This window comes from Varroa jacobsoni, unplaced genomic scaffold (genome assembly GCF_002532875.2).
Source record: "Varroa jacobsoni isolate VJ856 unplaced genomic scaffold, vjacob_1.0 scaffold_18, whole genome shotgun sequence".
Classification (NCBI taxonomy): Eukaryota; Metazoa; Arthropoda; class Arachnida; order Mesostigmata; family Varroidae; genus Varroa; species Varroa jacobsoni.
In genome coordinates, this window is record NW_019212920.1 from 221,577 (window position 1) to 241,216 (window position 19,640).

General features: G+C 42.9%; 2 protein-coding genes across 4 annotated transcripts; one reads left to right on the top strand and one right to left on the bottom strand.

Moving 5' to 3' along the window:
* Positions 1-244: 244 nt before the first annotated feature.
* ergic53 (lectin, mannose binding protein ergic53) lies at positions 245-7,663 on the bottom strand. Its single transcript, XM_022855345.2, has 3 exons — positions 5,515-7,663; positions 3,404-3,504; positions 245-3,189 (listed from the first exon to the last, which is right to left on the bottom strand). Exons 1-3 carry the CDS (start codon positions 6,674-6,676, stop codon positions 2,899-2,901), a joined length of 1,554 nt encoding a protein of 517 aa, XP_022711080.1. The 5' UTR covers positions 6,677-7,663; the 3' UTR covers positions 245-2,898.
* A 289-nt stretch (positions 7,664-7,952) lies between these two features.
* Positions 7,953-17,914, top strand: LOC111273584 (uncharacterized). Of its 3 annotated transcripts, none has more exons than XM_086973615.1 (10): positions 7,953-8,047; positions 8,501-9,933; positions 10,167-10,320; positions 10,643-10,759; positions 11,001-11,092; positions 11,303-11,501; positions 11,691-11,801; positions 12,022-13,125; positions 13,346-13,839; positions 14,137-17,914. In XM_086973615.1, exons 2-10 carry the CDS (start codon positions 9,881-9,883, stop codon positions 16,427-16,429), a joined length of 4,617 nt encoding a protein of 1,538 aa, XP_086829741.1. In that variant the 5' UTR covers positions 7,953-8,047; positions 8,501-9,880; the 3' UTR covers positions 16,430-17,914. The 3 variants fall into 3 exon arrangements, with proteins under 3 accessions (XP_086829741.1, XP_086829743.1, XP_022711059.1); XM_086973617.1 differs by having other exon boundaries at positions 8,501-8,907; XM_022855324.2 differs by lacking the exon at positions 8,501-9,933 and having other exon boundaries at positions 7,963-8,047.
* Positions 17,915-19,640: the final 1,726 nt, after the last annotated feature.

Here is a 19,640-nt window from a genome sequence, read left to right on the forward strand (position 1 = left end):
ACTTTTTTTAGAAGATTTGATGCAGCTTGTGAAAACCGATTCAGAGCATATTACGGGTAGGAAGACAGTGATATCCATTCTAGTAAAGTGTAACTATATGGTAAGTTGAATTTATAAACTCAAATCATTACCTAAGTCTCAACGGAGATCGGAAGGTTTTGAATTCGACATCTCACTTGTTCATCCGTTTTATTATTATAACTACTAATAATTTTCATCTTTATTAATATTAATACACACAATATGTAGACATTCCGTTTTATTTAAAAACTTTAATAATATACTTTATTAGTTCTCATTTTTCAAGTATCCTTTACCACCGCGGGTGTCTTTGTGATCATCAACGCCATAATACCTTTCACTTTTTTATTTATATAAACTTATAAATACTATTAATAAATTTGTTTCTTTGCATTTTTCACAGGGCTGGATTACCTTCCCTCGCTTCCGCCATAAAATCTTTTCTCTCCAACGACATGACTAATCCGTTAATTATCTACTGCTTGTCAACTTATGTTGACCACAGACACTTCCTAAAACAACACGTTCGTTACTTTCGCGTAGCGCTCACCTAAAAACATCATACTGTGCATGTTTCTCAAAAAAAAAAAAAGCTTTTCCGCGACACCATCTTGACGGCTATAATTTCGTTTAAATAAGAGACGAATAATGTATCATATTAATTTGATAGATCAGTCAGTTCGTTTAATTCTAACCAGTTCATAAAGGTGCACTTTAAACACGTGGCAGTTCCAGAATTCTCACAGTATTATCATATTTTTTGGCGCAGTACGAACATTTTGCTTTTGCATCGTTTTCTATAACGTCATGTGACTATGGAACTATTGACCTAACTGGAATCGTCAGAACAATGAACAATTCCTTCTCTTTCGATTAAAAGAACGTCATTTTCTTCCATTATAGTGCCGTTGACGATAACAATACAGAGCACGATTGAGAAATATTGCTAACAAACGTAACTGGCTATTTGCCTTTGTTGCAGACGGCCCCATCTAAATCCTTCGCTGTCTCGCCATCCGTGCAGTGCAATAGGATGTTTTAATCGCATATGTATTTGCAAATATAACATGAATTCTACATGTTAGATAGAAGCATTAACTTTTGCGGTAAGGGCCTAATTTAATTTTAATGCCATTGTAACAAAAACGGAAAAAACAAAAACACGACCATTTGTTGCTACGGATCCTCAGCCGAACATTATTTGGGCGTTCTCGCTTAGTACATTGGGTTTCAGGTTTTAGGGCTCTTTGCTTTCCCTATGTAGATCCCATGGATAAAATTGTATGATCAGGCAGCTATTCATTTTTCAGAGCAGCGACACACTGTAGTGCATTGACTTAGTGATTAATAATTGCTAGGTAATATTGCATTCCTTGGAAGAAAGTACAATTTTAATGACAAGCTTGCAATAGCTTGCTTAGCTGATGCTATTAAAGACAAAAAAAATGAATACCTAACTTTAGAGTCATCAGATCAAAATAGGAGTAATAATAATAATGCTAGTATACATTCTGCCACATTGAGAAGATGAGAGGGTACAAACACGTACATCGGCTAAAGAGCATTCAGATCACGTGAAAGTTTACTACCTAAACAAAGGTTGCACCTTTTCGCATTGCACTGTATGCATGCAGGTTAATAGGCCATACATGCCAGTAGTGATAAAATGTCCTCAAAAACATTTGGAACAGTGATTTGCAGTTGAGGGCGGTGGCTGTGCATTATCTAGTGCCCCGCGATGTATGGGTTTCTTAGAGCAAAGGCAAATTTTTTTGAGCCTATTTTTCTCGATAAAACAAATCATCTTTCGCACACATTGTACACGAAGATCTTCATCCAAGATTTATCTTGAGCACCGAGAATGGTATAAGTTTACAACGTTTCCGGGACGATTACCAAGGTGGGTGCAAGGGTTCCTTAGATTAATTCAACTTTGAAACATACCTGAGGCTTATCATTAACTATCAGAAAGTATAATGGAGGATAGATAAATGCAATGGACAATCGTTTCACATGCTATTTTACTACTGCTGCGGCCACAGGTTGACTTGTTCTCATAGACACCGCATCCAGCCACACATCGCTACCTTCTCATTGATACATTTCTCTTTACACATGCGTATCTTTGACTAATTGGCATATTCGCCCTTATTTTACGTTTATCAAACCATATCACCTATGGAGCTAAATCGCTTCTTGGTGGATGGTGCTGTTCATCCCTTTCTGTTCCAATGTCCAGTTCTGCCTAGCGCCTATTATAAAACTGGTAAATTTCACATTTACCACACATTATCGTGGCATATATTAAATAATGTTCTATACAGGACATCCATATACATTTTATGTATTTCAAACAGTTTTTTTTTTGCCATTCAATCAGTTCCATGTATAGTCATTCAGGCTCCTTTACAACATTCGTAAATCCATCTGTTATTGTTATTATTGATATTGTATGCAGTTTCTGTTATTGTGGTGGCATTTGCTAACGTATCGGAAACAGATTTACCATAAATTTAAGAAATCGTTTTCGGTTCATTCGTAGTTTCTGTAGTTTTTGCTAATCGTTCTTTTTCGTAATTCTGTCCATCGAATAGGACTTGATCGCATCTCTTGCCAACTAATAATGATGACTTATGTGTTCTTGACCGTGCATTTTCTCCCTGAGTCCTTCGGAGCGACCATTATCTCGGCTCAGTTATCTCATTTCGGGGAGTTGGGTCTGCTTCATAGGATCTTTGTGGGCGTCCATCAGACATTTGTGCTGGTTACATTCGCAAGACAAGCCGATAATCCAATTCTTAAAATCTGTACACGAAAGAACAACATTCATTTGGCCAAGTGAATCCCTAATCTAAGTGTAAGACATTTGTTGGTTTCTTAGTAGAATTTTTTTGCAGCGTCAGCTTTGCTATTTCGGTAGATCATGTAGCCAAGAATAAGCATAAGTTGCGTGCAAGTGAATGCGATGAACGTCATGGTGCCGACGCAAGCCGGCTGCGTACATCCGCCCAGGGGTTGCGCCCGGTTGAGCGTGGCTGCCAATATCGAAGCGATGTCACGTTTTACCACGTTGATTGAGTCGCGCATCTCACCTATAAAACGAGCCTCGATACCGGCACCGCTATTGCTTCCACCAGCGACATTAACCTGCCCAGCCTTTCGAGACACCTGAAAAAAGCCATTTACCCTCATTCGATATAATAAATAGAAAAAATATGTTGGTGTAGGTAGGAAATGATACAACTAGGCTTATAGCTTCTAAGTATATAACAGGTGATCATGACAGCCCTCTATACTACCTGTTAGCAAATTACCTATTAGATTCGCAAGCGATTTAACTATAAACAGCAGACGTATTTTATTTAGTTCGTTGTCGATTTACCTCAGCAATGGACGCTCGCATTGTATTGAGGGTGGCGACCATGTCCCTCTGTGTTGTAAGAATCGCATCGACCTCGTGTCGCTGAATCGGCAGACCGACTCCTATAAGAAACAAAGGAATCGCCGTGAATGTAACGAAACAACAAAACCTAACTTTGATTGCAAACCTAATGAGCATACCAAAAAAAAATATCATTGTGACATTTATAACGACACTTAGTTGAAGCAACATATTATATAACTAGTGTGATCAATAAATCAAACCATATCGAAGTTAGGTCCGGTTTCAGCCTAATGTCTGCACCTGATTCTTTGTCACTCCGACAGATTGGTCGAAAGTAGCGGCTATTCAAAGGATTAGTGGGCCAAATCGCTGATGTGAACGCGACACCATTGAGTTAAAAATAAGCTAATTGATCTTTTGCTTATAAAAAAAAAAGCAGCTACAGCTGGAGCGTATATACATGAACTGCTTTGGTATTGTACATGCAAATAAGGTTTTTTGTCCACACAGTCAATACTAGCTCAGCCGGAACTCGTTCTTTAAATACTCAGTAGGCGGGCATCTAAGTTTTGGGGGTATAGTTTGCTTTGCGGCTACTACTGTACATGCAAACCATTTTCCTATCGAGCTAAAATGTCCCGATCGTGTCAATTTAAACCGAACGCATCTCGAACTAAGACTCGAATTTTCAACTTACAACATAACTCGAAGAATTGAGGTTATTAGGATCACTGAAAGGCTTTTGACTTGGTCAAAAATGTATGCAGCATAAAGGTGCTTGACAAAGAGAGTGATTCAATTATCAAATTTGACACCGTCGTTGACGTGCAGTTATTCAGGAAGGAATACGAACTATACGACTGAAGCGAAATAAAGGTATGTTTCAACTCAGCATGAGTAACTGATGTTGAGCCTGCTGAAAAGCTTAGATGTTTAAATGGTTCCACAATCGACCAATTCTGCAAGAAGCCAAATTCTACTTAGGTTAAATTCTACTTAGGTTCTTTGAACAAAACCTTCACCACGGCGCCTGCCTACGGCTTAATTCTAGTTAACTGATATATATGATAAAATCCTACGGTCCAAAGTAAATACATTTTAGACTCCAGGCGACGCTATAGCATGCCGTCTGCGAGACAGCCTCATAGCCACGTGAACATATAAACGTGGCCGCAATGCCAGTCACAGGCCAGCCATAACACGATATATTAATATACCAGTTTGTCCTAGTTTCGACGTTTTCAATTAAACGACGAACTCATTTAAAGCAAATATGTGCGGCAGTGAAGAGTATTCCGACAAAGGTAATTTAGCCTAGACTGTTCCATGCCATAATGTTAGCTGAACAGCCATTTAATCCAATTCAACACATGATTTATTGACTGTCCGATACCATGACCAAGCAGCAGTGAGGGTTTAACATTAATTTGTGTCTAAATATCTTATGGATAACAAATTGATCATTATGCAAATGAGAGCGGAAATTAAGCCTTTCTGTAATTCAGATAGCCAAATGTTTGTGAACGATGTAATTGCAAATGTTTTCAAGACCGATTGAAATTAGCAGTATTAATTAAACATAAGCATACGGGCAGTACTACCTGCATCCGACATCGGTTATTTCGTTCTGTAAGCAACTACTGAATCCAAGTTTGTAAAATTTGAGTCGTTCTATAACATCAATGGTGGACCACCTTACAGTATAAAGCATCAACTACAATGAAATAAAATACATTGATTTCAAATTTCTCTTGTATTAACGACCTAAATGTTGCTCTTCAGGATTTGATGTAGCACTAGATTCCAAGATGTGGACCGTCGTTACCTCTTTTTGATAGACGTATCAGTAATACTGATATTAGCGATACTGGTGGTCATTCACTCTGGTTCCGCGTTTAATAATACAAATCTATGTGAGTTTTTCGTCGGCTTTGGCCACAACAAACGTATTCCATATGGTTCCATATTGAATTAGAAATTATGTTACGACAATGCAGTGGCCTAACAGCTCATGTGCAGCAAAAATATTCTATGAACGAATAATCGTTGCAGAAAAATCTGCGACTTTAGAACCTAATATTTATGACGCAAGTCATCATGAAACTCACCTGGCTGAGTCTGCTGGTATTGCTGTTGTTGTGGGGCTCCTCCCGGATGGATGGCAACTCCAACATGTTGCCCTTGTTGGATCATGCTAACCATGCTGAGAGTGCGTTCTTGCCGACCAAGCAGCTCATCCAGTTTACGATGCAGCAACTTCATTCCCTCGTACATATGAGCCTGTCCCTCAAAAATTTGGCGCAACTCCTTGCTTTGTTGGCTCTCATAGGCCTGTTCAGGATCTCCATGTTGGTCGATCTGTGCCTGCTGTTCGGGATGAGCCTTGCGGAACTCCTCTTTTTGCTGTTCAAGTTTAGCTTTATACTGTTCGTACTCTTTTGTAAACTTCTCTTTCTCCGGATCAGCAATGTTCCCTTGCATCTGAGGTGCTTGCCCAGGGGCATACAATGATGTCGTCAAAAACTTTAGAACGTCGTGGTCGTCAGCGAGACCGCCGGTGGCTGCCGACACTCCGAAGTAGCCGTTAGCGGGAAGAAAAACGTTCTCGACCCGCAAACAAAGTTCGTAGTCCTCATCAGTGTTCGTGTTGCCCGAATGGAAAAATAGTTGAAGAACATTTTGGAAGTATTCGACCTTAGCTTTGACGGGAAAAGGTTTATTCCTAAAATCGCGTAGACAGCCGGCCAGCTGTTGCGAGATTCCATCCGACTCGTGATCGTACGTCTTTGTACCGTCGTTCAACATAGCCATAATGTAGGGATTATTATTACGATTGTCGTTATCGAACGAATCAAAGAATATGCCCAGGCCACCCCACTGGTCAGATGAACCGAACGTGTTTCCTTCAGTCATCTTCTGTGCGGTATACCATAGGGCTAGACCATCGGCGCCGAGTCTACCACGTCCGTTTACTCGGAACACCATTTCAATCTCCCACCACATAAAATTGATGGGATTCTTCGTCCAGATGGCACCTTTTTTGCTGCGCAACGATGGTGTGATTCGGACCATTTCTTCAGAGGCGATCGTGCTTCCCGAATACTCCCAGAATGGAACCGATCCATCTTTTTGCGACAAATAGGGTCCCTTGAACGAGTACTTATATTCGAATTTTCTGTGGGCAATTTCCGAGCTGACACCTGTTGGGCTCGTGGCCAACACAAGCAACGCGGTGGCCAGCAAAGCTACCGCTTTCACGGCGTGGTTCATTGCGCCGGTGAAATCTGTGATAATAGCAGATTACACCAGGTGCAAATTTATGAATATATGCTTAGTGAAGTGGTCTTTGTTATATTTAGTTTTGTATAACTTTCCTATTCGATCTCTGTATGATGTGCTACACTCTCGTTATTTCGGCTGTATTCACTGTTCACTTCCTGAATTTTTTATTGGCGCAATACAGGTGGGGTACCTGTCACCCCTCTCCAGTGCTTCTTCACTACAGTGCCGCTAACATTAACTTGGTGTATCTAGAACGGCCAGCTGAAAATCAGCAAAGGCCTGTCTTGTAGCACGATGTCGTCTGTGAAACGTGTCGTCACTGCTGCTGACAAACGTTTCACATGTATGCACCTTTCACCTTACAGCAACTGTTGCCTCACTTAGTCGCCTAAGAGCTGGCTTCCAAAGCGTACAATCGTTTTGTTTTGCCCAATCTCCCACCGTATTGTGCACATCCACTCCTCTCTTACAACTCTGACTACCTTGCCCTTTTGTTCTGTGATCTCACGTTGTACAGTATAATCACAGTTAACGAACGTCCTCACGTCTTTCCTGTTCTTTGTTATCCTATCTGTGTTTTCCTTCTCTATACGTTATCCTCCTGCTGGGCCCGCCGTTTCAACTCTCTCGGTTGTTGTTAAGTGCCACCTCATACATCACCGCTACTATCTTGACCACTATCTGACAGGACGTCGACGGCCAAGAAACTACCATAACTTTCTTCCTTTCCCCCTCTTTACTGAAGATTGCTACAAATTGCTTTTACTTTTAGCGCAACTACACCTATTAGTGTAGCGATGACTTCTAAACTCTGCACACGCTAGCTACGGCTGTAGCAGCACGTATCAACAAGAGTCCCGACAAACGAACATAGAACCGCAAAGCTACAAAACGCGAAGGCAATGGATAAGCCTGCCGCCTAGTTAACGGACAGACGACACGAACTTATGGGGGCGACACGTTCCACTAACAGTGGCCGTTATTGCGGCTTTGATGGGAGAGACAGCAGACGGGCAAACAGCGTTTGCGCCTCCTCCGATTTCGGGGAACTGCCACCGCGGTCAAAAGCGGCGGCCTGTATATGTTGTTTCTCTGTAGAGAGGCGGCAACTACAGTCGGACAGGACGTAACAGGACCGTGTCGAAAACCTGATGACTGACTAGACCGTGCAGCGCCGCCAGTAGCTGCAGCATAAAGGGCCAGTGTGCTGTTAAGCGGTCCAACGCTGAAGTGGTTGGTGCCAGCGTAGCTGAACGACCTAATTCAGCACTGCTGTCGTGGTCAATCTTGCTTATAATGATGTTACTGGATGGCGCAGGAGCAGAACGGCGCGTACAGCTGTTCTTTTTTCGGCTGCTGGTAAGATTACTTTTTTTCTTCTTCAGTTTCATAATCGAAGCGCTGGGCTGGGTGTTTCCAGACCATATTGTAAGTATATTCTGGTCGATTAGCTTACTGTTAGTTACCTTAGGAGCTTGAGAATGCTGGGTAATGGTACGAAACGTAGGGGAATGAGACCGTATTGAAATAGATAGGGTACAACGGCCAGCATCCAAGGAGAAATTGTGTCCCTGTCCGCCAGCGGAAAAATGGCGCGCATAATTTGAATATTCATCTATGCTGAATGTCGGGACGGCGAGCGCCTATCAACCAACTGGTATTCGTACATAGATTTAAGTCCAAGAGTCAAAATAAGGGCGCTTTTAACCAGAAAATTAGTTGCAAGCTAATAGGTTATGTCTAATGTGTTACATTTGTTTAGATATTTGTTAGAAGGCGATAACAACAAAGTGACGAGCTGATTTATTTCAGCAACCTACAGTTGACGTTGCCAAACCGTCAACAAGATTTTTCGCTTAAAGCTACAACTCTTCTTGTTCATGGGAATTATTATCATCAAATGGATCATCAAAAATCACACCCGTCATCAGCTGAATTAGCCATCCAACGCTGGTTGAGGTAAAGGCTGTAAGAAGGTGGTTTCAGCGCCCGCCCAAAACAAACAAAAACATCATTATTGTGTACTTCGCTGTAGCAGACGACGTCAACCGAGGTTACACGTAGTGTTCGCAGCGGGTGCGGGATAGACGCTTCCTACCTACGGTATGTTGTTATGTTGTGTGGTGTTTGGCGGTGCTTCAGCGACTGTACGACGACTGCTACGTACGAGAAGAGAAAATGAACTACAGCGAATCGTAGCTTCGCCTCGATCAACTAAGGTGGGTTGGGCGGTTTCGCGTTGCCGTTTCCAGCTCGTGACAATTGTGTGCTCTTTCCAGTGACGTCGTTAGACAAATGGTTATTGATCCAGGGCAAGGCTTCGACTAGCTTGGCGCTATTTGGCGCCAATCTCTCTCCAGGATTACCGTTCCCTCTATGTTATGTTTGGATGCTGTGTATTTCTAAACTAAAGAGTAGTCACTGTAACGGCCAGGACGAAACTCATTACCTGTTCCGCCTAGTGGACAACACGGCCGTTGGCGCGTTTTGCTACGGCTAGTTAGGCTTACGTGTTATGGAATTGGATCAGTGTGCCGTGGTTGATCTGGCAGCTATAGTTAATCCGGGAAATCCACTGCCACAAAGCAACTGGCGGACGACTGGTTGTGCTCATGGCTCAGCTACCACCTGAGTCATGCGGTGGGATAGGTGCAATTTCCGCGCCATAAACGTGTACGGGTTTCAAGTTTGACTCGGATGTGCGCAAATTAGGGGGAATGAACTCTCAATTGGGAGCTGACGACGTTGTCGATGAACGACATCAATTTGACAACCATATAATTTTGAATTAAAGAGGTTGAGTGAGTACGTTGAATAAACGGCATAGCGTGAGCCGCTGCGCTTGTGCGTATCTGTGTGTAGCTCAATTTCAACAAGACGCAGTTTGAGTGGAAAGTGAAATGTTGTATGCCTATTGAGTGCACGCACATAATTGCAAAACCTCAAATATACCCTTAATTACGACTATGCTGTAATCGTAATTCGAGGTTAAAAATAAATTTGTCAATGATTAATTTATACGAGCGTGAACCAAAGTCAGTGCTAAAATAAAAAGATTTTCAATGCGAACACGCCGCTGCCGCCTAAGAAAGAAAAGCAAACGAACGTCAATTTCTACAAGACAATTGTGTTGTTAACAGTCGAACCAATAATACAGCGTTTATACCTGATGGTACAGGTATTTTACACGGAATGAACATAATATGCGATCGACTGGATCGGATAATTAACAACTTCTGGGCTCCGTTAGTATCATCAATTTTTTTTTTATTGAAACGTGAGGACTAAACTAGCACGAGTATGATAGAAAATATAATAACAAATAAGCTGACCAGGTTTATCACATGTCCATAGTTTAACAACAGATCTTCCAACTGAAATTGTTTATAACGGCTTTAAGATGTTTGCGTGGCTAACTCCCTAATGTATATGTAGAATGTACAGTCCATAACTTTACTCTGACATTTAATTTACGCAGAGGTGACTCCACCGCAGAAATGGTTGGAGCGAGCAAACGGCGGCCTTCGACAACCGTTGTGGGAGCCGGATGTGCTACCCGTGAGGGGGATCTGTCATCTTTGCCACCACTTATCCGCGAAAAAGTAATGAAAGACAAACGCAAACCGGCCGAGGTTAGTATCACTCAGAAGTGAGCCATTAATGAGTTCAGCTTAATCAGAAGATGTGCTTCCCGTACGTGTACGTTTAAAATAGCAAGGGTAACCCCTAATATGCGACTAACATGTTATGGAATCAATTTTTTCTTGTATATATTTCTTACAGTATACAAGGTACATACTACAGCAAAACGTATCCGTTTTCTGGAATATCTTCTTCGATAAATCGGTTAATGCTTATCCACTAAGAACTATTTTGATTTTAATAAAAAATGAGTCGAGCATTAATTTATGTTGTCGTTCGATGATCTGATACTTCTTTATTTGCGGATTGCAGCTGATTCGCACAGACTTAATTACGGCGATGAAGATTCCGGATACAGAACACCTTGATCCCGAGTGTTATTGGCTTATAGTTGATCCTTGGAAGACAGACTACGATAAGGGCGTTCAGGTAACGAATTCGATAACTGACACTCAACGAACATTCAAAATTATAAATAGGGCCACAAAAGTTTATCGAACGCAATGGTCTACGGATATGGAATGAAATCTGCAAAAATGCTGAGCCTGAGACTCAGCTCAGATTACAATGTACAAGATTGGGCTTTCTGGAGGCAGCTAAAACGTGTGCCAAAAAGCATAAGTTCGCAAAAAACCGAATAGACGAACCGTGTCTTTTCCTATTTTTTCAGGTTCCCGTAAATCTTGAAGGTGCACCCGATATAGTAGTGAAACAACGCAAGGACACTACAGCCCGGGACGCCATCCTTGGCCCATTTTTCATGTCAGTTACACACACACGCACCTATACATATATATATATATATATATATATATTTTTTTTTTTTTTTGAAGCAATGATTTTTTTAATCGAAGAGCTAGGAGCAACAATCGACTAATAGTGAATAATATACCGATTTTCTTTTGTTTTTACTAAAGTGTTTTCATGAATACACAATGTGTCTAAAACTCTGCTGTCTGCGATTTGCGATAGGCCCGCCAAATTGATAAATGTAAACGGCGTTACTGGAGCCATGTTCGACCCTGCACGTCACGAGTTTTGTGACGCAGCAGTAAAAGCACGGCAGCTTGATGCCCGGCCACGTTATAATCTCGATCAACTCGATTTCGCCTGGTTACAACTACTTAATCGAGAGCGTGGAGCCTGCGGACTGCTTGAACTCACTGAAGAGGTTAGTTTAAGTTAAAAAAAAAATGGTATTGAGTTAAATGCTTTTGTGGAGCTAGAGGAGCTCGGAATAAACAACCACTTTTACTTTTCTTCAGTTTTCTCGCAGATAATCTATTCTCACATGCGGGTGCCGAGTCCTACGCTTATTTGAGCATATTACATTAATGACGGTTATGTATGCTTTTCTCAGGTATTAGAAATGGTTGTAGACGATCTCGAAACACGTTGTCACACCAACATGACGGCAAATCAGCTTGGTATCGAGTTTGATGAGAACACTCAATGCGATGTTTGTTTATCGGTAAGCATTCCACCTTTAAATGAGCTTGTAGCTCCATAACATATGCATGAACATTAGTGACTTCTCAATCAGTATATCAACATGTATTGATAGCTCCAACTAGAGACTCACTCATTTATTCGGCCAACAAAGTGCGGGCAAGATTAATTTCCGGTGGTTTATAATCTTTTTTCTTTTTCACTATTCCACTTATCACTTTTCTCTTTTTTTTTTTCATTAGCCTGATTCTGAGGAAGGCAACGACATGGTCTTCTGTGACGCCTGCGATCTCTGCGTTCACCAAGCTTGCTATGGGATAGTCACCGTTCCTGCAGGCAGTTGGTTGTGCGCGCCCTGTGCTCGCGGCTATTCGGCCAAACCAGCCTGCGCCCTTTGTCCACTGGAAGACGGGGCGCTCAAACCTGACGCTGATGCCGATCTTTGGGCACACGTTACCTGTGCTTTATGGATTCCGGAGGTGACCATTGGCACACCTGAGCTCATGGAACCACTACAAAACCTTCACAAAATTCCAACATGGCGACGTCGGCTTACATGCAGTGTATGTGGTTGCGAAGGTCAAGGTGCCTGTATTCAATGCAGTTTCGAAAACTGCAAAGCTGCGTATCACGTTACGTGCGCGCAGAAGGCAGGTCTTAGTTTGTTGATGTGTGCCGCTGACGTCAACAATCCTCTGCTCGAACTTAAAAGTTTTTGCCATGCCCACGTTAAATATCGAAGCGCTACCTTGGCACCGCACCGATATAAGAAAGTGATCGAATATGGTGGTCAAGCGGCGAATTCGCCCAATGCCAACAAACGAAACCATTCGCCAGCCAACAGCAGCTCCGCTTCCATGCGCCATTGTGGTAACTCTGCATCGTCAGCATCATCTGCTAATGGCGACGAAGTTCTTGATGTCGATAGCGCACTTGGTGAGAGCACAGAAGGCAACCTCAGTACCGGTGTGAACAACCTCGGCGGTCAGCAGCAATTTCTCGATTTTGTTGACCCCAACGAAACAGCGGCCCACCTGCGTCAGTTTGTCGACCCACTCGGCGTTGATCAGATCTTCAATTTCTGGAAGTTAAAAAGGTTAGAGAGGCAGGGTAGAGCGCTGTTGCCGCCTAAACATGAAGAAAATAGCGGACTGCAGCGACCTGTCCAAATTGACGATGAGCTGTCGAACACGATTCGTTCTCTTGTAAACCTCCGACAGGACTTGGAGCGCGCACGTAATCTTAGCTATCTCGTGCAACGGCGGGAGAAGCAGCGCAAGCTGTGGATCCGCGCCAGGGAAGATGTCACAATGGGACAGCTTCGAGCTGCTGAAGAACATCCTGAGGTAAGCGCTTATAGGATGAAGTAAGGAAGAAAGGGCAGGTGTAGTTTAGATACCACAAATATGACCACCTTTTATATCAGGGCAAGAATTTCTTAGGCGAATTATTTCCGAAGCGTATCTTTAATTGAAAATAGATAAAAGGCAAAACAAAACCACGTAAACACATACAATTGACTGAGCCTGCGTTGACTGCATTTGGGCAAACTTGCTTGTTTTCCAGTCGTTGCGAATTATTCGGACCGCCAATCGACTCGATGACATCTACGACCGGCTGCATAGCTTCGAGAAGGTTTACGGAGTACCAGCCGCATCCGTGGTAACCTCCCTAAAACGGACAGTTGAACGAGATAACGTGAAGGTCCACGGTGGCTCTCCGATTAGTCGAATTCCGGCGCCAAGTGTGTATACCCCGGCCATAACTCAGACGCTCTCGGTCCATCCATCGGTGGCGAGAGAGAGTGGCCAAAGGACTGTTTCTATCAACCCGGGTAGGTTCCGCCCCCCTCCACTTGCATCATCCGTGAGCTCACGAGGGCTAGAGATCCACACGACAAGTAAGCGTAGAAGAGAACAATATAGCCCTGAGGGAGACGAAAACAACGCTCCTTTTAGGGTTAGAACGCGGCTTAATTTCTCCACAACTGTGGACGTTGTGTCAACCGCAACAGCTGCCCCAGAAAAGCAACATTGTACCCATCCAATAAGATCCCCCAGGTATATATGGATGGATTGATCGCTCAAATATCTAAGTTTTAATTTATTAACAAAAATAAATAAATTGAGAATACAAACTGTAAACATTCGAAAACCCTTATTTCGGTTATGAAACTCATACCACATAGTATGATGAATCAAACAATCATAAAAGTCTTTATAAGTGAACTATTAGGAACATAGCCGACGTTACCCAAAGCACTGGCACTTTGGATAACCCGTTCCAACTTAGACTTCACAAATTGCTGATATCGACTACAATTTTGCTTTCTCTTTTTCTTTTGGTTGTTTCAAAAGCAAACGTCATCGGGCTTCCACTCCCACGACACCAGTGCCTCGTTGTAGCACCGCCTCTATAACCGGCACAGCCAATGGTTCTTCGCCGACATCTCGCATCTCTACAAGTAGTACAATGCAAGCTACAGCGCGGCTTAGATATCTACGGGTGGGCCGGCGGCGCGGAGGGCCCTTTAAGCGGTCGATGGTACTCGATCTGCAGAGCGGCTCCCCGGAGCGCCCGCTTCCCCCGACGATAGAACTCCGATCGCCAACGGTTTCAGTAAGGCAGACGCCGGCAGCAGCAGAGGCCCTGTCGTCGGCGGCAAGCCAGCAGAGTTCGCCCGCGCGGCTTGTATCCTCGCCTACCATTTACAGCGGCTCCATTCGTCAGCAGCCACCGCACACCGAACAGCTGCCGAACCGCAGACTGGAGGAAACCGCCCCCATGAGTGATGGGACGGTTAGTGCAATCGCGAGCAGTATGAATACTGGTAGTCCTGACCAACATTCCAAGAAAACTTCACTAGCGACTTCTCAATCTCTTCGAATAGCCGTGACGTCCTCATTCGCTGGTGCGGCGGACACTGCGCAAGCATCGTGCTGGAATGACGCAAATGGTCCGTTACCCACGAACGATGTCATACGACGTAGTCAACATTTGTCACATAATGCATACCCAGTACCATCACTAGCAGCAGCAAACAAACGACGGGGTCTAGCAGAGTCAAGACCGACGCGAGGTAGAAGATCGTTAGCGGACACGCCCGTTGCTGATTTAGAAGGACACTTTATCAGGGGTATACCGAAAAGGCCGACAGAGGCTATTCAGCTTTGTAGTCACGACAATGTAGCCACCAACAGTCGAGTTGGTGAAGGTAGTCCGATCAGTAATACTAGCAATCTTGGCAGCGAGAATCATAAAAGCAGCAATTTAGAAAGTACTGACGCAGATTCGGACACGGAGTCCGTCGAAATACTCACCGGTGTCGAAGTCCTGCAGCTGCGAACGCGAAATTTAACGCGGAACGCGACTTTGGTAGCGGAGGCACCTGCTGGCCTATCATCGTCGAGTTCTTCAAAGCCGGCTTATGGGACCGGCCACAGGAAACAGCGACATCAACCTAGAGAAGAAGGGCAGCAGCAAAACCCCTTACCAGACGCAGGCACGGTTACCACTAAGTACAGCGAAAATTTCCCAGTATCGTCTGGCACGACAGCGAAGGCCAGTGCAACCCATTTGGTTGCTTCCCCGAACAAGCATACGCGTTCAACTATTGTACACCATAAAAACAGTAGTATCAATGCTAGCAGCAGTAGTAATAGCCATAGGTTTACTAAGAGCGTTATTAGCAACACCAGGGTAAGTACCAACAGCAGCAGCAACTTGTCAGATCGACCACCTCACTTTCGCCGTCATCACCGTCATCAGAATCGTTCGGACAATCATCGCTATTTTCATCAGCGGCGAAGCGATCAGCAACGACCGGAGATTCGTACACTCCGTAGCAGCCGGGATAAGGTTGCGGCGCCAAAACTACTGTCGAATATAACCGCTGTACCCCATCGAAACGGCGGCGTCCCGGACAACCGCCTAACCTCTACTAGGCAGAAGGGCGTTAGCTGTAACAGTCAGTATCAGAGTGTTGACTGTACGGATTTGAATGATGGTGTCACCGGTGGTAGCAATAGAAACAGCAGCAGTAAAGGCAACGGGAGCGGTGGTAAATCACCGAAGTCAACGGAGGGCCGACATTTACCCGTTAGAGCCGCTCAGACGCACTTCAGCACCGGTACGACAAAGGCTGTTGATCCTGTTAAGCCAACTTCTACGATGGGTGATGCTTTTTCTGCGAGGGAGTCGCGGCAAACGCGAAATCGGGTTCACTTTCCTTTTACAGTTACTCCAAATGATGTTGGCGAGGAACTGAAAGTGGTAGCGAAAGTGGCAGCCCCGAGGTTATCGCGTACGGAGCCATTACGAATAACAACCCCACCAAGTTCACCCAATAAGTCGTCGCATCCGCCTCCTCGGTTAAACGGTTCCCCGGTAGCGGAACCTCTCATGCTTCGGTCAAACGCGAAAAAAGCGGAGAGCGTTTTGCTTCATACCGGGCAGGCCAGTACTGTTTCAGCGAATCGCAGCGACGGCGTCACCTATGGCAAGAACGTTGGCCTTGGCAGAAACAAATCGTTGCAGTATTCCCTTTGTTACTTCGATTGTACCGTTCGGCTGCAGCGATTGAGCGGGGCACAGTTGCAGCGTTTTGTTAGAATTGTGCCCAAACGTGGAATTACAGGCCGGGCAACCTGACACTTATCGTCTCCAATCAACGACAATGCTGCTAATTCTAACAGTAAATAAGAATGAACAGGTTTCAATCCATTAAATAATTAAAATATAGATTCATATTGCTATCCCGAGACATTGCATTTAGACATTGCACACCAATCTAATGAGAAGAAGAAGAATATCGGACTAATGGAAGAGGGAGAAAGGTACACCACTGTTGTAGTTTCTCTGGAATAGCAGAAATGGATGAAAGATATGGAGACTTGCGATCTACACTCTGGGGAGGGGGAGGGGTAAAGCAACAGCTCGAGCCGCAAAAACGTTCCATTAGATGCGAGTTTTTGAAACAAGAGGCCAGAATCGTGTAGTACATTAGACGTGGTCGAAATTGAAAAACAACGAAGTCCAAGTCTTGGTCTGGCAGTAGATTAACTTAACGATTGAGAATGAAGTTAGCCAATGTGCTTTGAAAAGCTAATATGAATATATATGAGGTAAATCTAGAACGATCTTGCAGCGCAATATACATATAATTTGTGCTGTAAAATACATTAGATACAAAGATAATTCTTTTCAATATATCTATAACACTGTTGAATCGTAGGAAGGGGCAATCAGCCACTACGACGCATAGACATTTGTGTAGGTACTCCGTTACATTAAACGTCCAAATAACGTGAACGTCAAGTCATAATTGAATCATAATTTATGATTACTAGGCCTTACGCATATATAACCATTAGGATATCACATGTTCAGTTTTCAGCGACCGTCTACAGTCGGCTTTGCAAGCAACTTTACCGATTCCATTTGTTGTGGCGATAGAGAACCAGTTATATAAGGGTTTACTGGCAGTTATGTGAGAATAGGGTATTTGATACTCTTATGTTGAAAGGTTGGTTCCTTGCTTTAAATTAGCCCTGTTAGCAAATGAAAAGGGCACCACAAAAAAGTTTTCTCTACGAATTTGGCTTGTCCAGGCCGAACTACTAACTTGTAAGAAGAAATGTCTATATGTCAGTAAATACGAGCATACACGATATGTATATCTTTATATATATATATAAAGATATTGTTGTCCTTGTTGATACTTCATAGATTAATGAGCCTTTTTCGTGGATGAAGAAATCTATTGTGCCCTAAAAAGTTGAAAGAAAATCTTGGTAGCTGAATGTCGCAGTATCGGAATATGTGCATCGACGGAATGACAACGTTTAGAATCAAGCTCGATATTGATACATACTGTAAAAGAAAGCAAAAGGAATCTATTGCAATTGTACATTAGTAAACAATTAAGGCATGTTTAACTGTACAAATAGGTCGCCTAACATTCAAGAGTCCACATCTCATCACGATGTCACAAAGAAGGTATTAACGAGCACATTCGAGACTAATACAAGGACCATATGCACGAGTATATATACGGAAGGTATACCATCTCTAGTCATCGCAGTGTACACCTCATCTGGATTAATAAAAAAAAAAGGTTCTATATATCTCTGTATACATCATAGCTTATTAACTGACGCAGACAAAAACAACTTTTCTCTCGATTTCCCTGTAAGAGGCGCTGGATTCAATTAAATTGGGCAAAAAAGGTTCTGTTGTCTTTAGGCATTAATTTATTGTAATTATCGAACAAATGAACACAGGTAAAGTAGTGCCCCTGGCTTCTTATGACTTTAGTCCTTGAAAACGATACATTCAACGGCCCATTTGAAAACCTCAGTCTTTGTTCTGGAGTGCTTGCCTTTCTGGCGATGCTGCATTGATCGAACCAAGTGACAGTCAGAAAGCAATGTCCGGCCTGTACACCAAATTAGGCAGCGTTGCTTATCCGAGGTTCGTTAACGCTCGCGAAGTCATTAGAACAATGTGTGATGTAGCGTTGTTATGCACCAATATCACTTCACGTTGGCCTCTGGCAGTTCAAAGCCTCTTTCTGTTAATTTTGTGGTTCAGATGAGTTGACTTACATAACAGTCTTCTATAATTTTTTCCAGGAATTGGAGTATCTCACAGTATAACACTCCTTTCTCATTACACCATATTCAGAGGTGAAGATTTTAACCATAAATATTTCTTTATGTCGCCGAACTGGAAAGCTGTGCAGAGCCTATCCTGGTTTAGGTTTAGAGGTGGCGTAAAAGATCCACCTTGCATCGGCGATAATAATCTTGTATAGGAACGACTTACTTTTCTGACGTTTAAGTAACAAAAGACATTTCCCTTCTTATTTTGTCGAATTATTTTTTTAAGTCTTTCCTACTGTATGCAGACGATTAACAACAGTTTTGCGGCGCCTTCCTGGCTATGAAGAGAGCTTACGGGTTAATTGCGTCACATTCTCTTTTAGGAATGATTGCAGTTCACCGTCGTTCGTTTATTGCGGCCGTTTGAAGTATAACTTATCGTTCAAATAGAAGTCTCTGGCTTTAAAACTATTGAACCAAAGCAAGCGAGTGCTAACGCTAGCTGCACGTAATTTTCACTCCTTTCTGTTTGGGCAGCACATTTTTTTAGCACGAAAACGGTAGTGTCCAGAAAAACCACTGAAATGTTCAACGTGAAACTTTTTGAGCTCTATGACTAAACACACTAGGCCACCATTTCTAACGACAGCACGGCAAACGCCGACAGTTAAAACAATCATCCTGGGAAATTTCAGCTAAATACTGTCGGCCCATCCGACTCTAACGCCATCTGTCGGTTTTAACGGGAATTTTTTGCCCAACTTAATCATAGCAATCCTCAAAGTAGGTTGTCCCTTAAAGATATTTAGAAGGATAGTCAGGTCGCTATTTCAGCGCTATAAATAAACGATACGTCGTGTTTTATTTGCAGATAAAGAAGCAAGATTCACATCATGAGTGCTTGCCGATAATTGTTCTACTTAAGTTATCAAAAGCAGGAAAAATATACATAGTAGTTCTTATATTCTTCTGGGACCTGTTTAGAATGCTTCGCAATTTACGACTTTGAGAGTTCGTTTAAGTTACTGCTGAATGATACATTGGTATGACGTGCAACTGTACGGTAATTTCCTCAGCTTTACGATAGGTTAAGGTATGTATACATATATACCTTAACGAAATACCACAACATTTTTCTATCTAGAGAGTTTTAACTCACATATATTAGGTAATATGAGTTGCTTCGAATTTAAGCTAAGGCATAACGGATGGGCTGAAATCATCGAAATGCTTTTATTCATTCAGGGATTTATTATAGA

Coding starts and splice junctions, on each gene's coding strand:
- ergic53 (XM_022855345.2), bottom strand. CDS start 6,676: ATGAACCACGCCGTGAAAGCGGTAGCTTTGCTGGCCACCGCGTTGCTT. Junction 3,505..5,514: donor ATACCAGCAGACTCAGCCAG/GTGAGTTTCATG, acceptor TGTTTCTTATAG/GAGTCGGTCTGCCGATTCAG. Junction 3,190..3,403: donor TGCGAGCGTCCATTGCTGAG/GTAAATCGACAA, acceptor GGCTTTTTTCAG/GTGTCTCGAAAGGCTGGGCA.
- LOC111273584 (XM_086973615.1), top strand. CDS start 9,881: ATGAACATAATATGCGATCGACTGGATCGGATAATTAACAACTTCTGG. Junction 10,760..11,000: donor ACTACGATAAGGGCGTTCAG/GTAACGAATTCG, acceptor CTATTTTTTCAG/GTTCCCGTAAATCTTGAAGG. Junction 11,802..12,021: donor AATGCGATGTTTGTTTATCG/GTAAGCATTCCA, acceptor TTTTTTCATTAG/CCTGATTCTGAGGAAGGCAA.